The 16,137-nt window shown below is 57.0% G+C and overlaps 1 protein-coding gene across 3 annotated transcripts in view; it reads right to left on the bottom strand.

Annotated features, from left to right (window-relative positions):
* Positions 1-297: 297 nt before the first annotated feature.
* Positions 298-16,137, bottom strand: part of LOC122382632 (nucleolysin TIAR-like) — a 202,901-nt gene continuing 187,061 nt past the window's right edge. For 2 of the 3 annotated variants that reach the window (XM_043368213.1, XM_043368215.1), the window contains 5 exons: positions 13,222-13,402; positions 9,041-9,334; positions 4,513-4,627; positions 473-2,428; positions 298-410 (listed from right to left, as the gene is read on the bottom strand). In XM_043368213.1, the coding sequence (XP_043224148.1) occupies positions 2,420-2,428; positions 4,513-4,627; positions 9,041-9,334; positions 13,222-13,402 (599 nt within the window). In that variant the 3' untranslated portion in view covers positions 298-410; positions 473-2,419. Of the gene's footprint in view, positions 411-472; positions 2,429-4,512; positions 4,628-8,261; positions 8,798-9,040; positions 9,335-13,221; positions 13,403-16,137 lie in introns of those variants that run through there. The other variant, XM_043368214.1, reaches the window with a different exon arrangement.

Raw genomic sequence — 16,137 nt, 5'->3', positions numbered from 1 at the left:
ATGTGGCCAAAAAGCCCCTTCCCCGGCCCCCACCCTGGCTAAGTTGGCTGAGACCGACACCTTGGCGCTAATTGTACACCTCAGCTAGCCGAAGGCTTCAGTTCGGAAAAGGATATCTAAGAGTGCCAGTCGTCAGTCGTTGGTCCAATTTCTTAGTTCGAAACCACGAACGGCCTCCTCCGTCCCCTCTCCTGCCCTACGTTGAAGAATGGTGCGATCCGGTACCCAAAGTTCATAGCGGCCTGGGCCCTTCTGAGGTCAGCCAGACGATAGAAGAAAAATCAGCCAAAGACAGCCTGGTTTTCCCCGCTTTATTCTCACCTCCGTATCGTAGGTAGTCACTACAGTCTATGTACACTTGCATATTATACAAACCACTGTTTTTTCTTCTGGGAGGCGGCACCGGCGACCTGGCTCCTCCAGGGGGACACGTCGGCAGACCTGGCGCCTCCAGGGGGACACGTCGGCAGACCTGGCGCCTCCAGGGGGACACGCCGGCAGACCTGGCGCGCTGGCCGGGCAGCCCTCGTGGCTGGGTCGTCCGACCGGGTCCGATCGCGACGCACGACACGCAACAAATGCACAGGCGCACACCCACCCCATCACACACAAACACACACACACGCCGACACAGCAGCGGCCACCGTCTGCCGGGGACACCCAGTCGGCAGCTCTCCCGTCCGTCCGCAGGGCACTGGTATCAAAACTGAACGGTACAAAACCACGGCGGCGACGGCAGCGGCGGCCAGCGGACGGTGCGGCGCCGCGCAATTTCGAACCGAGGACAGGCGGTACCGGCCCGACGGGGACGCCCAACGGAAGAGGCGGCGCGCTGCTGGCAGGTCAGAGGCCATCGGTAGCCTCGAGGCAGGACACAGACTGCATAGATGCCGCCGTAGACGCGAGTTCCGGAGCAGAAAGACGCGGTTTCCTTCGATTCCCATGTGGTGATAAGCCAACGCCGCGCATATATCCCTCTGGTGTCAACAACGTTCGCTACATCATCACATATACCAACACCGCACCGTGACGCCGCGCTAATCTCTCTGTAACAGTGCATATCTCTCGTATTTGCCTCCGTGCTGATCTAACCATGCAAGATAATTTTACGTATTTGGCATCAGGCGGCATGTTCAGTTTCCTGGTAACAAATGTCCAAACAGTCCGCACCTGAGTCGGCGGGAGGTCGGTAAACGTCAACTCAACACGCTGCTGAGACCTGGCAGGCGCGCTGCCCCTAGTAGCTACATCATCTATTCCTCCCGGCGCCGCCCACCGGACGGGCCCGTGCGGCGACCACGAACACCCACCTCTCACCGTAACGGCGTCGAGCGAGGGGCCCACGGCGACCGCGCACCCTACCAACAAAGCAGCACCATCGCAGCGAGGGGGTGGCGGCCGCGCACCCCGCGAAAACCCGCACATACACGCGCGCACACACACACCGGCAGTACCTCCAGCCACGGGCCGCCAGAGCGCCGCACACGGGCACACGCGGCGCAGGCGCGGCCGCTCTCTGCGCGCTGAGCAAACGGCACAGGTGCCAGCCCGCCGGCGCAGCACACGGTAACACCAACGGCTAGCCTCTAGCACGGCTCGAACACAGAACACGACTCTCTTAGCGCTATGTGTGGGACACACGGTAACTTAACGGCTACTTAACCTAAGCTACGCCACGCCCTGCGCCTGGCACTACACTAGGTCTCTCTGCTTACGCCTAGGACACGGCATCACCACCTGGCGGGGGTTTTGTTTGTACACACATCGACATGCAGCCGCGCGGCTCGGAGTCGCCGCTCGGTACCCACCACACAGACTTAGCAAAATAGAGGCCCCGGCCGGCGGCCGCGGCGCCCGTCCCGTCCGGCGCGACCACGGATCGTCGCGGGCCGCCGGGAACGGCCCACCCGTCAACTCAGGCCGCGCAAAAATAATGCCCCAGTAACGTGCCTCTGGCCAGTAACGAGTCAGCAGTCTCCGCTTGAAAACAGAAACTTGAGCCCGATTGTCTTCCCGATGGAATGTCAGAAGGTCGCGTAAGCCGTCGTCTGAATCCCGCAGTCGTCGATCATGTCTTCGCATGCCTGCGTGTGCGTGGACGTGTACATCTCTGCTTATACTAGTATATATTGCAACCATGCCGGGCTCTGTGTGTAATGCATCGATGAACATGTCGCTGGCATGGATCGAATGTTGTCTGACGTTTGTATGTGTGTGTCTGTGTGTGTGTATGTGTGTGTGTGTGTTGCTGTGTGTGGTGGCTGGAGGCGACGGCGGCGGCCGCGCTGGTCTGAGCGGGTCGGTCTCCCTGGCGCTCTCCTGTCGCTCCAACTGCGCCGGCCGGCCGCGCGCCCCGCCTCGCTCGCATATATCACACTGCAAACGCGGCGCTGACCGGTCCGTGATCCAGGCCGGATCGTTACAGCACCTGGCGACAAACAAAGGGGATCCGTCAACAAACAAACAAAGGAGACGGTTACAGCACCTACCAACAAACAAACAGCCAGGGGCGTTACAGCACCCACCAAAAAGCAAACAGAGGGGATCGGTCAACAAACAAACAAAGGAGACGGTTACATCACCTACCAACAAACAAACAGAGGGGCGTTACAAAACCTGTTAACAAACAGAGGGGACGATTACAGCACCTGTCGACAAAAAAAAAAAAACACAGGGAATCGTTAGAGCACCTGTTGACAACCAAAACAAACAAACATACGGGGAGGTTACAGAGACTGCTACAAACAGAGGAGAGGTAACTGCACCAGTCGACCAACAAATAGAGGATAGTTAAAGCACCTGTCAACAAACAAACAGGTAAGTAAGATCGTTACAGCACCTGTCGACAAACAAACATAAGAAATATTTACAGCGCCTGTCGACAAACAAACACAGGGGATCGTTACAGCTACTGTCGAAAAAACAAACATGGGGGATCGTTACATCACTTGCCAGCAAACCGATGCGAGGCTCCCCTCTCCCTCCGTCAGCACGTACAGTGATCTGACCGCTCTGTCCTTGCGGTGCGCCCCTCCCCTCCCTTCTCCCGCCGTCAGTTGGTCCACTGACCTGACCGCGCTGTCCCTGCGATGCGCCCCTCCCCTCCCCTCTCCCGCCGTCAGCCCGTCCAGTGACCCGACCACTCTGTCCCAGTGCCATATCATCCGGGCCGGGCCGGCCGTTATTATTGTTTTATGTGCCCGGGGCGCGTCGTTTTATTACACCTGGTAATGGAAGATACACGCCAACCGCTGACGGCGCGGTGCCCCGTTCAAGATAACGCCGCCGATAGCTGTACCAATTCGGGGGCAGGCTCCTGTGCCAGGTGGGTGAGCGAGCGGCCCTTTCATTATGCATACTGACGGGTGTGCCATAGGACAGCCAATTCTGCCACCGTTCGAGACTGTGTTTTAATTGAAGACAAGCAGCCAATGCTATCTTTGGTAGATAATGCAATGTTTGACAATTATAGCTTTGGACAACTGCAGAACAAAAACCTCACTTTCTATAGCTATAATTGAAAACCACATTACTATTCTTTTCGATATTTTCCTACGTAAGTATATTTGCATTTGATTTTCATACTATGTATAAATATAGGTTTGACTTATTGAAAAAACTTCTGGTAACAGTTGTTTTTAATAAAAACAAGGTACTTGGCGAATGCTTTCCATTTTGCCGTCTCGTTTGCTTTAAATTGAACACCTCTCAATAAAACGAAAACGGTTCCTACACATAGGAAAAACTGAAAAAGTACTCGCCATGTAGAATACCAGAGTTTCAAGGAAGTGACTTGATCGAGATTTAACATTTCTTTTTTACGTTGAGACTTTGGAAAGTACATAGTTTACATAAACATGTGATGAAAGCACGAATAATTATATTTTCATTCTATTTCGACTCTAATGATAGGTGTAGCTCCGAGATACTGGAACTTTTAAAAATGGCTCCACCTTTGAAACGGCGGAGATTTCGAGATTAGACTAATCAGCGGTACAGCGGCAATCCGACGAGTGCCCATGTAGGCAATCATTATCACGCTATATCGAAACATCCGGGAAAGGGCACCGTTTATCGTCCGACTAAATTAGCACTTACTCCAATGAAGTCCCGCGACAAAAACTCATTTTGGCTGGCAATCCTCCATTACGGAAAGCACCATTCCAGTGAGCCCGGCCGCCATTCTCGCGCACTATTCGAGCGCGCCGGGCACAGAGCTAACGGAAATTACGGCCAATGAGGCGGCCCGGCCTGACCTGGCCGGCGCGGCGCTCCGGGCGGACCGACACGGCGGTGGCGAGCCGGCTCGATGGGGCGCCCACGGCGGGGCGGGGGCGCTCAGCGCCGTGACTCACTCACCGGGCGAGTTGGCGTTAGATGATTAACGCTGTCGAGCATTAGGACTTTACACTCCCGCCAAAGTGTTACGTAAAACGCTAACGAGGCACTGCAGCCAGAGTGCGACTGTTGACTGACCCATGGAGCTGTTGGACCGGGTATACGCGGACTGACCTGGAACTGTTGGACCGGGTAGGCGGCGCCCATCACGCCCGCCGGCTGCTGCACCATCTGCTGGCCGGCCATGTGCGGCTGGCCGGGCATCGCGTACGGCACCTGCATGCCCATCCTGTGAACAGCCATACACGGTCAGCACTGATCACAAGGGGAGGGGCGATAGTGTCGAGACGCGACGCACCGACACCTCGTTACTATTGTTGGGTGACGTGCAAGATGACTTTGTATCATTTCGTATGTAAAATCAATGATTAATAACATATTGTAAATTTTATCAGCAAAAGGCCTAAATTAAATCTAATCACCGTTTAAATCAAAGCACACCCCTAATTGTGCTTATTCAATGCGTGATTAGGTATAGACGTCAAGGGCAAAAAAAAAAAAAACAGCAACTTTTACGTCTAATATTCATACAGACATCGGGGACAAAATTATATTGACGTTATTGAGCATTACAATTTACCTGTACCCATTAAAAGATGTCCGCTGACAATACCCACCTTTATATGCGTATTCAAATCCTCTATTGTGATAACAACGATGCTTGGAGAATCATGCAAAGCGGCGAAAAAAGTGTTTGTGTCTTTTCACTGCGCCTTGAACACACAACATCGTATAATGTAGGCGTAATTTACATGCATAGAAACAGAGATATTGCCGTTGATCGTTCACACAATTCAACTGAAGCATACCTATTGCTTGAAAAACAAGTTAACTGCACACTATATTGCATAATACATATGCATACGGTTCCATTCATAACATACGAGATTTATCACTGATGCATCATTGCAATGCTGCCTCTTACTTCAATGACATCTACTGATATTCGTTGGTGATGGTTTAATTTAATCATTAATGCCACATCTGCAGTTAAAAATGTTGAAGCTTTATCTCTCTTCAGGTCTTTGATATCAAAGGTACCACGTTCATTCTGGTCTAGAGCGTTTTATCAACAATAAAGCACATTAGTCAATGTCAAGATGACCGAAAAGGTTTGTGCTAAATTCGCATAACTGCGATGGATTTAGAATTAAATTTCGTTCGGCCCTTGCGAGGGCAAACCTACCTCGTGCAGCTTAGTAGGTATTTCCGTTTACATCGGGTCGTCTGCTGTTCGGGTGAAACTAATCGCCAAACTACACACAATCATGCACTAGTTATATGTATAAATGATGAACCTAGAACCCCAAAGGTGACCGATAAACTGCCGCGAGCAAATTATTACTTTTTTACATTATGTGCGGCGCGTCTGTGTGTATTTGTACACTGTACCGGAGAACACAATATGTGTGCATCCGTACGTTAACTGTACCGGATAACACGTATGTGTGTATCTGCACGTTAACTGTGCCGGATAACACGTCTGTGTGTATCTGTACGTTCACTGAGTCGGATATCACGTATGTGTGTATCTGTGCGTTCACTGTACTGGATAACACGTCTGTGTGTATCTGAACGTTTGCTGGGCCGGATAAAACGTCACTGTGCACTGTGTCATTATACCTTCAACATCTACTTGCACACTGTGGCCGATAACACGCCTACATGCACTGCAGTTTACTGTGCCGTCTGCACGCAATATGCATAATGCCGGATAACGCACACTGTACAGAGCTGTATTTGTGTTGTGCATGCTAATCGCTGCAGCTGCATCTCACACAGGTTCTGTGATGACTGATGCATATTGCTCATCCCGCCTGCCGGCCTTGCCACCGTGTTACACATTGAGCAATTGGTATTTACGTACTAATCTAAGAAACCATTAACGTTGAAACAAGTATCTTCATTTCCGATCTGAATTATTCAAGTTTAATTGTACCTGCAGAATAAGAATATTAAACATTCATCTGAAGAAAGCAGGTGGCAACTACCCAAAACAAAGCGTCTGTCGCTGCAGATCTTAGCGGGAGAGCAAAGGCGGGACAAAACAAAGCACCCGTTTCAGGTGCTAACACTGGAACAAATCGCATTATCTGAGCCTCCACTAGCAGCCTGCGATAGTGAATAAGACGTAAAATTAAGTGGCGAATCAAGATTTACGAGAGCTCTTCGCTAGCGGCTTTACTGAGGGCAAGTCATCAAACAAAAGCTCGTTCACACTACCGGGTCCTAACAAGGCTGTCATAGGCAAAATAGCATTACGAGGCGAAAGTACTCAGAGAGGATTACCAGCATCTCCACTTGGGAACAATGGCGTCTGTATTTTTTTCCACTGTTGATCCGCAGGATTAAATATGCGTGCGAATGAGGCAAACAGTTTGAGACCGTCAAAATGATAACTGAATTATCTTCCAAAGAATAGTGTGTTGGGGTAGGAGAGAACGGCCGGCATTCTCACCCCCGCAGATGGCCGAGTACGACCATCCCAGACGGTTCGGCAGACGGGATCTCCCAGCACTACACGAGCCTACATACCCCTGTCCGTGGTCAGACTGACCTGACCAGGACACCCGCGGACGGTGTGAGGCGCGGAGCCTGTCCCCATTCCCTCAGATGGACCGTCACCCCGCCGGGCGGCGACTGATCCACCGTCGACGGCGGCCCCGCGAGGTCCTCTCCCAGCCATACAGGCCATGGTTTAAACATGAGCCGGCCGCCCGGCCGCCGCCGCCGCACCGCGCCGCCTTCAAAGCAGCATAACAACGCGTGTGAATGTGTATGAATATTTAACTGGTGGCTGCCGTACCGGCTAAGAAGGCGGCGTTTTTCTGCGGCTGGGACGGTGCGGCGGCCGGTCCATGGCTGTGGCGCGCGGCGCCGGACGCGAGACGGACGGCGCCGGTCCGCCCGGTGCGGCGACGTGCCACGCCGCTGAATGGGCCTCATCTATCCCGTCCGCCGCCGGACGTCATATATAACGGCCGCTCGGACAGTGTCTCCAGCTCCTCAAACAAAGTGCTCATTGGGACCGGCACGATTGTTTTCAGACTCTTGGTTTCAATGAAAAGGGGGCTGCAAAGCTCTTTGCAAGTGATCATTTTGGACATCTACCGTATTTGCATTTCTGCTTTTGTAGTTGTGACGAAGGACACTATTCAACTAACATTTTTCAGAGATGAATTCCGAATGGTTGACGTGACGCCAAATAACGATTGTGCTCTTGTCAGGTGCAATACGCTGCTCTTGCATTGAATATGTTAGCATCATCTTCGATACGGCCGTATACTGTATGAAAGCGTCAGCTCTAATAGTTAATTATATAAAATAGAAAAGGGTTACCTGATCGTTCTGCCCGAGATGAGTCATGATGAAATAGCGTTTTATTCACCCGTTCAGAGAGATAGAGCCTTGGGTCACCGCCCCTGGGATCTACCCTGATGGTCCGCGGATTCCGCTGCCCTGCTCGGTGCACGGTCCTGCTGCCGAGTCCGCGCCGCTCCGGGCCGCTGCGCCGGACCAGCACGCACGGCCTGGGAGCGAGTCCCTCCCCCGGCGCGGCGCCGCCGGCCGGACGGGCATATTTGGCGATTTGATTAGAGTTTTTATATGACAGCGCCGAGGACGGCCTGATTTCCCGCGGGACAAGGACAGATCCTAGTCAGTAGCAGCGCCTGCTCGCGGTGAGCGCTGCGCCGCACCCGACGGCCGCCGGCGCGCTCACAAAAGGAGCTGGCTTAGTTAAAACAAACTTCTCCGCACGTAATGCCGACAGATCGTAAAGCGCCCTCGGTAAGAGCACCCAGCTCACCCACCGCTCAGTTCAGACCGGCAACTCAATGAGCCGCGCGGGCGGCCAGTGAAAGTTTGGACACTGAATGTTGTATTTGTGTGTCACTATTCGGTGTCTGAGTGCACCGCGCGGGCAGTGTGCCGGCGGTGCACAGTCACGTCTGTCACAATGCACAGGATGGGTTCGTGCTGACAGGTGCGGAGCGGCGCGGCCGGGCCGGCCGGGGCGCCACCGCTCCCTGTCCGGCAGCTCTGAGACGCTGCCGCCATGCACCGGCGGACGGGCCTTCCGACGGTCATACCATGCCGCCGAGCCGGGCCGGCCGGCCAGTCGGACCCCACCAACGTTCACACAAACACACAGCCCCACATAGACGCACAGTGGAGCTGCCCGGCCAGCCTGGGGCGCAGGCGGCGGCCGGCTCCTTAGCTCGGTCCGTCTCTGTCCATCAGATCGAGCGCGTCTGCCGACACGGGCCGACACCGGCCACCTGGTCTCAGTCTCAGTGCGGCGCGCGCCGCGACACCGGCCACCCACTACGACGGCGGTCCGCCCTGCGGTCCACCCTGCGGTCCGCCCTGCGCTCCTCCGAAGTTCGGCGGCATGCCACTAAAAAGAACCAAATAAAACCAAGTAAACAAAAGCTGACGACTGCCGCCCAGCAGCCCGCTCGAGAAAACAAACTGGTCAGAGGGGCAACAATAATAATAAACCGGAACCACGGATGCAGCAGCGCTCATTCGTTCCAGATGCAATAAACAACAACGTAATCAAAACGAGAGGTACTGATAGAGAGAGGCGCCGAGTGGCAAAATGTGGGGTGCGGTCGGTGCGGGCGCGTGCAGCACTCACCCCTGCTGGTAGCCGTACTGGTAGCCGTACTGGATGCCGTAGCCCTGCATGCCCTGCATCTGCGCGGCGGCCGGGTAGCCCTGCGGGTACCAGTAGCCCATCTGGCCGTAGCCGTTGTACGGGTACTGGGCGCCGGCGGCCGGCAGCGGCGCGAAGCCGGCCGGGCCGCCGGCGGCCGGCGCGTGGTTCGGGTCGCCCGACTCCTTGCCCCAGGAGCACTTGACCAGCTGGCCGTTGATCTCGGTGTTGTGCACAGAGACGATGGCGTTGGTGGCCGACTCTTTGGTGGAGAACCTGCAAGGAGTGGGGGGGGGGGATGTCGGTCAGAGGGCGACTGACGGGGGGGGGGGGGGCAGTCTGTGGGGTTCTGCGTCTATCAGAAGTCAGCTGAGGGGTTCAGAGTCTGTCAGCGGCCGTCTGAGGGGCCCTGTCAGAGGCCGTCTGAGTGGCCCTGTCAGAGGCCGTCTGAGGGACCCTGTCAGAGGCCGTCTGAGGGGCCCTGTCAGAGGCCGTCTGAGGGGCCCTGTCAGAGGCCGTCTGAGGGACCCTGTCAGAGGCCGTCTGAGGGGCCCTGTCAGAGGCCGTCTGAGGGGCCCTGTCAGAGGCCGTCTGAGGGGCCCTGTCAGAGGCCGTCTGAGGGGTTCAGAGTCTGTCAGAGGCCGTCTGAGGGGCCCTGTCAGAGTTCACGGCCGAGTGGAGGTCGGGTCGGCTGCCCGGCTGCCGTCCGGACAGGGTCCCGGTCCGTCTGACAGTGGCGCTCTCCAATCAGCCGGCCCGGCCCTATCGGCGCTCGGAGTCAGTTCGGGTCCCGTGCGAGCCGCTGACCCCGCCGGTCGCCTCAGGCCATCAGCGGGCGGACCCGGCGAAATGCACTGACGGCCATCGAGCCCGACAACACCACCTCGATACAGCGGGCGCGGCTGTACGGCGGGCCATCGGCGCCGATAAAACAGCCGTAAAGCCCGCCCGGCGGCTGGCGCACTCCGCCCAAGACGCCTGCTTAGTCAAACAATCTAAAACCGATGCATACATCTGGGCGCAGCACGTCCGACGGCCGCTCCGGTCGATGCTTAGGTCGTCCTCGGACGAGCACGTATCAACAGAAGAGCCGACACGAGGCACGCGATGGCTTCATTGTATAACCCGACGCGGCGCGGCGGCGGCGTATCGTCAATCCGTCATCTGGGCAGCGCATAAATCAGCTGCAAATAAGGCCCATTGCGAGCTGGTGCGCGCCGCGATGGATCGGCCGGTGGCGACGGCACCCGATCGACTTTCCGGCCGCGTATGAGTGCCGCCGGCCCGCGGGGTGGGGACCGAGGAGAGGGGAGGGGAGGGCGCAGCTGGAGCACCGCACCCGACCGCGGGGAATCCCACCCATATACCCGCCGGAGAAATGGTCAGGTGCTCCCCGGCTGAGAAAGCTCAGTACATTTCTCTGATATTTTATCGCTGAACAGCAAAGAGTTACTTTTTTCATTCGCTTTGAAATGGACGGCACGCTATTCAGGCATTGCTAGCTGCAAGAACACATTGATCCATATGATTGAAACAGAGTCACAGACGAAGTAAAACAAAACTTCCCGGTTTTCCATGTTGCGACAGCTGCTGTGCCGCAGAGGCGCCTGGTAACAGCGGCCGGCGGCACAGCCCGACACACTGGCCTTGGCGTGTGACCGAGCGGTGGCCCTGCCGAGAGCCAGGCGCCGCCAACGTATTGGCCGCGCACACGGCCGTATTGGCCCGATTATTGATGTGTGTGCCTTCAGCGTCCTGCTCCCGCCGGGAGAGTTGCAAAACACAGGCCTCCGCACCGGCCAGAGGTAATGCTCTAGTTTCAGTAACTTCACGGCCTAAGTTAGTGATATCTACGGGTTCAACTGTAAACTTAAATGTAAACCCGTATGGGCGGACCATCAACCTGTACACGACTGTACTGCAAATAAGACCCGCTATTTTAGTCCCTCGTGCTTTATTTTCGCCAACGACTGAGCAGCTTCTTTCATTCATGCGCTGTCTTCCAATGTTAAAATAAGCTTCATCTATAAATTCCTATCCCACGCCACTTTTCAGACCAGTCAATCAATTGATCTCTGACACTAAGGTCCAGCCGGTTACATAAGACCGGTCCGGCCCGGTCCCTGCGGGGACGCGGTCTCGTTCGGACCAGCCGGGCGGTGCCACCGGCAGGCGAAATGGACCGACCCGGAGCGCGCCGCGCGCCGCGTTAACTTTTAACCTGGCCCACCAGCACCGTGCATCAATGACTGATCCGTGCTGCCCATAACGAATGAAGCCCGCCGGCCGCTGAGCAAATCAAATTTGGCCGACGGGAGCGTGGGGAGAGGTGCGGCCATCGACGGAGCGCAGACCCGCGGCCGAGCCCGCCCCGGTCAGCGGAGGGGCGCGGCCGGCGCGGCGGGCGCGGCGGCTGGTGACAGAGACGGCCGGCGCGGCGGCCAGTGACCGGCCCGGTCGGTGGCCGGGGTCACGCCGGGCCGGGGTGGGGCGACGTGCTGCCCTCCGGCGGATTAGCCGGCGACGACAAGGGTCGGCCATCAGGGGCGGCGGCCGGCCTGTCGGCGGCGGCCGTCTGCGGCCTGTCCGCCGGTACACCGGCCGCGGTGGCTGGGGCGGGGTCACAGTTCGCCCCCCGGGACCACCCCGCCGCGCCGGGCCAGTCTCCGGGTCCTGCAGCCGGCCGGTACCGCCCTGTCGTCAGCGACAACTGACGACCAGGGACAGTTAATTGGGCGGGCTACATGGCGGTAATGCATGGCGCCGATGCAGGGCTGTCAGTTCACTGGAGCTCATATGGGCCGGGGTGCCAGCGGGCTCCGGCGTGGGACAGACTGCCGGCAGCGGGATCCGGCGGGCCGCGAGGTGCTCCCCCAGCGGACTTGACCTCCCCGTGACCCAGCCGGCTCGGGAACGCCCTATCGGTGACACTGACGTCAATGGATAGATAGCGGTCATATTCCCCCAGAAGCCGAGATCCAGATCTAAAAGGTCAAACTTCTCGACAGCCAATGGCCCAAGTCCCAGTCAAGCGCAATAGATCACCAATGAGTTAGCCAACATGTGATGTTTATACCCGACCAAACGGGATCTCCATGGTCCATCTGGGGCCTAGCAATGCCCACAACCGCTCCCAAAGCCAGCGGTGTGCTGCCCCCATCCCGACAATACAAGGCATGACTTTCCCCACATGTGGGGAAAGTCATGCCTGTCATGTCATGTCATGCCATGCACCGCATGCCATATGTCAACGCAGACGCCCCACCGATCACCCATCGAACAAAAAACCTAGCGACAACGCCCATGGGAAATACACACTAAAGAGGCAACACATCCATTAATCACAATCGCTGCGACGAAACGATAAACGAGCTCCTATGCGGTCGCACCGCTGCGTTACTCCAGCGGACGAGTGTAGTTTGCAAGAGGCAATTAACTTGTTTGCGACAAGATGAAAGGCAAGCGAGCCGCGCAGCATGTCATATGGCCAACTTTACCGGAGCAAATACATAACTTGAGTAACTGCGCGACACTAATGACTGAGTCAGCCAGCGAAATCGATAGCTGGACGAGCCAGAAATGAAAACTACCATCAGAGTGCCGCTATTTAGAGCGACGGAAAAAAATGAATGATTATAGCACACACACGTCAAAAACATACAAGTAAAAATGAAATCGTACTTCAGCTCAGAGTGGGAGGCCATTTAATCACATAATGTCACTCCAAGCCGGGAATGATCCGGTCCACCCCATCCAAACATCGTCGCAGAAGAGGGGCTGGCTCGCCTATCCCGCACTGTCCCGTCCCAAGTCCCGCTACCCCCCCCCCCCCCGCGACAGCAGTAATCGGCTGCGACACACTGGCCGGCCGGCGACACGACATTCCTCTCTGGACACGCGGCACGCTAAATTGCATCAACCCACGTCAGAGCCGGCACGTGCGAGCCAATGGTGCAGCGGCGCTCTGCATCCCCCACCTTCCATAACTCTCCCCTGGTCACCCAGCTACACGGCCACTTTAACGGCAGACGGAGAAGCGGCAACATTGCAACTAACTGACAAGAACACAGCCCCGTCCTGTTTGACAAGTCGCAGCTGCTCAGTTCACTCACTACCGTATCCGCGGCATCTCCATGCCATAATTACGGCGGTGAAAGGCTCACCTGACGAAGGCGTAGCCCTTGTCCTTGAAGACCCGGATCTCGTGTATGAGGCCGTACGGACTGAAGGTCTTCTGTATGAGCTCCTCGGAGAGGCCGAGCGTCACGCCGCCGCAGTAGACGGTGAAGTTGGTCGGCGAGCTCTGGTTGAACACTTCCTCGTAACTGAGCGGCTTCGCGTTGGCTGAAACATAGAGGGACTGGGATTTAGACGTGATGAACTAAATCAGTGATCAGTCTAAACTAAAACAAGACGCACAGCTATCTCATCCATGGCAAAGCGACACGCAATAAGTTAGGTCGTTATCACAATCCGGACATGATAACGTCTGATAAACACACTCGGGGACCAAAACGTGACACTCCCAGGCGGCGATTCCACAGACTGAGCCCTCCGCACCAGCCGAGGCGGGAACGGGGAACGGCAGGCCGCAGGGCCTCGTCAGTCGCTAAGGCACGTTTCAGACGCCCGCCGGACAGGTTCATCACAGCCGCCAGTGCCGCAGGTGGAGCCGCGCACCACATAAACCCCACTTTAGCGGAATAGAGGGCCGCCACACGGAGCCTCAGACTAGGATATTTATAGCCAAGAAATCGGCCCATTTGGGAGTCCATGGAGCCGCCGGCGTACCGATGAGCCATGTCAATACATAATACACCCGGCGGAATGCCTAGTCTCAGTGACCCAGAGAGCCCTTCGACACCTGGGACGCTGCGCTCGGGATCCATCCACCGAACTGGCAGCCAGACAGCCGGCGGTGGCGGAAACAACACTTCGTAAACGGGGTAATGTAATCCTCCAAACACTCAAGGAAGGGTAGGTAAGTAGCTCCTGACAAATCATCGCCATTGCGTAAAATGTGATAAATGAAATGCACTTCAAACGATAACTACGACACCGTGCCGACTGTGGCTTATTTGTTGCATCTACGCAGCGATGCCGGGAGAACTGAAACTGACTGGTCTGGTAGTCGTCAGGATTTCCCAGCGGACGAAGGGCCGGACGCCGGTCAGGTCAGGAGTCACCCACTGTCAATCAGGGGCCTGGGCTGTCTATGTCACCTGCGCCCATCCCACACCGTGTCACTACCGTCCGCCACATACCATCCTCCCCTACGGGCCACGTGACCGTCCCACGGGCGCCACCGTGCGCCCCGCTTCGGGCACGTGACCACCGGCGGCCCGGGCGGCGCGGCGGCGTGCGGGGCGGCCGTTGGCGGCGCAGACGACCGTGCTGGCGTGGCGAGCACGGCCGATAGACGTGTCGGGCGGCCACGCCCGGCCTGCGGCGGCCGCTTAAAAAGGCCGTAAACTGGCCACCTCGGTGAGTCCCGGCGGACCGGTGACGACGGCGAAGGGTCACCGACGGCACGCCACCGACGGGCACTGGATGTCACTGGTGGACACTGGAGGTCACTGAACGTCACTGACGGTCACTAGACGTCACTGGTGGATACTGGAGGTCACTGGATGTCACTGAACGTCACTGGACACCACTGACGGTTACTGACGGTCCCTGGAGGATACCACAAAGGTCACGAACAGCCGAATCGAAGATGTTCGACACAGATCACTAACGGGCAGGGGGTCGTGGAGTTCACCCCGCCAGCAGCGCCATTTGAGCTTCTGCTGACGAAGGGTCGGTTCCGGCCTGCGTCCACACGAAGCGGAGGTCGCGCCCGTCCGCATTGTTCACCTGTCATTTTCCACAGGGTGAGCGATATCGACCGCGCCCCTCCGCCCCGCCCGTAAACAGTGACCCGGGGGAGGGCGCGGGGGGGGGGGCGGCCCGTCGCAGAATTAGCTCCATAACGTCGGTGTAAACTGGAGCACTCATTACCTGGCGCTGTGCGCGGCGCACGGCCGGAACGTATAGGTATACTTGCCGCGGGGCTCACTGCGCAGTGCGCACCGAGCTCCGGCGCCGCACAAGTCATTAAAGAAGCCGTGCAACTTTACCTAAAAGTGAGCCCTTTCAGATAAAGTCGTCGCATAGGGCGCGGTTCGTTAGCTGAGTGAATACTGAGGAAGTGCCGAGCGACCGGTGAACGGGTCTCCGTAGGTGTATAGTACCGTCAGCCGGGTCTGCCAGCCGCCGGCCGATCGTCAGGCCCGCTCGCTCGGATGAATGGTCTTAGTTTGCAAGGCGTGCAGCTTGTCTCCGCTCGGGCACCAACTCAAAACGATCAATTATATTCCGCCGTGCGCGCCTGCAGAGGTACAAAGCTCTAATTAAAAACTTCTGCGTCGCCGCCGGCATTTAATCAACGCAACGGTCTCGAGGAGGGTGTTCGAAGCATCCGCCCAATTAACAACAGACAATAATATGGGCCCGGGACCAAAGCGGCGCCGTTCCGCGGCCGGCAGAGACGCTTTGGAGTGGGCCGAGTTTTGGATGAGCCCGAAGGCCGGCTCGCCGATCAGGTCCGCAGAGTTCAACGCCCACCGGCTGACACCCCTCCGTGGTGACCGGGTCACAGAGTCGTGTAAACCGTGCACCCACGCCGTGGCATCTTCCATTGGGGACCTACTGCGTGCCGGGGTCGGAAGGTGTGCCGGATACTGTGCGCACTGCGCAGGGGTCGCAGAACCAGTCGGGGATCGGTCGGGAGGGGGTCATTCGGAGGCTGTGCGCCGGGGTCGGTGCCAGCGGCCAGCGGCATGCATTTAAAGCGCCTGCTCTGTACATTGCATCGGCGTGCGAGACGGCGATCAGACGAAACTACTGCCGGGTCAATCGCAAACGGAGCGAGTGCCAAGTCCGGGTCTGCCGGGTCAATCGCAGCGGCTGACCCCAGCACTCTGGCGCCACGCGCTTGGCTGAGGCCAAAGGACGAGGGCGGAGAGAGAGAGAGAGAGAGAGAGAGAGAGAGAGAGAGAGAGAGAGAGAGAGAGAGAGAGAGAGAGAGAGAGAGAGAG

This window comes from Amphibalanus amphitrite, unplaced genomic scaffold, assembly GCF_019059575.1.
Source record: "Amphibalanus amphitrite isolate SeventyFive unplaced genomic scaffold, NRLGWU_Aamphi_draft 000144F_arrow, whole genome shotgun sequence".
Lineage (NCBI taxonomy): Eukaryota > Metazoa > Arthropoda > Thecostraca > Balanomorpha > Balanidae > Amphibalanus > Amphibalanus amphitrite.
Note: the sequence above shows the minus strand (reverse complement) of the source record. Positions and strands in the feature narration are given on the sequence as shown.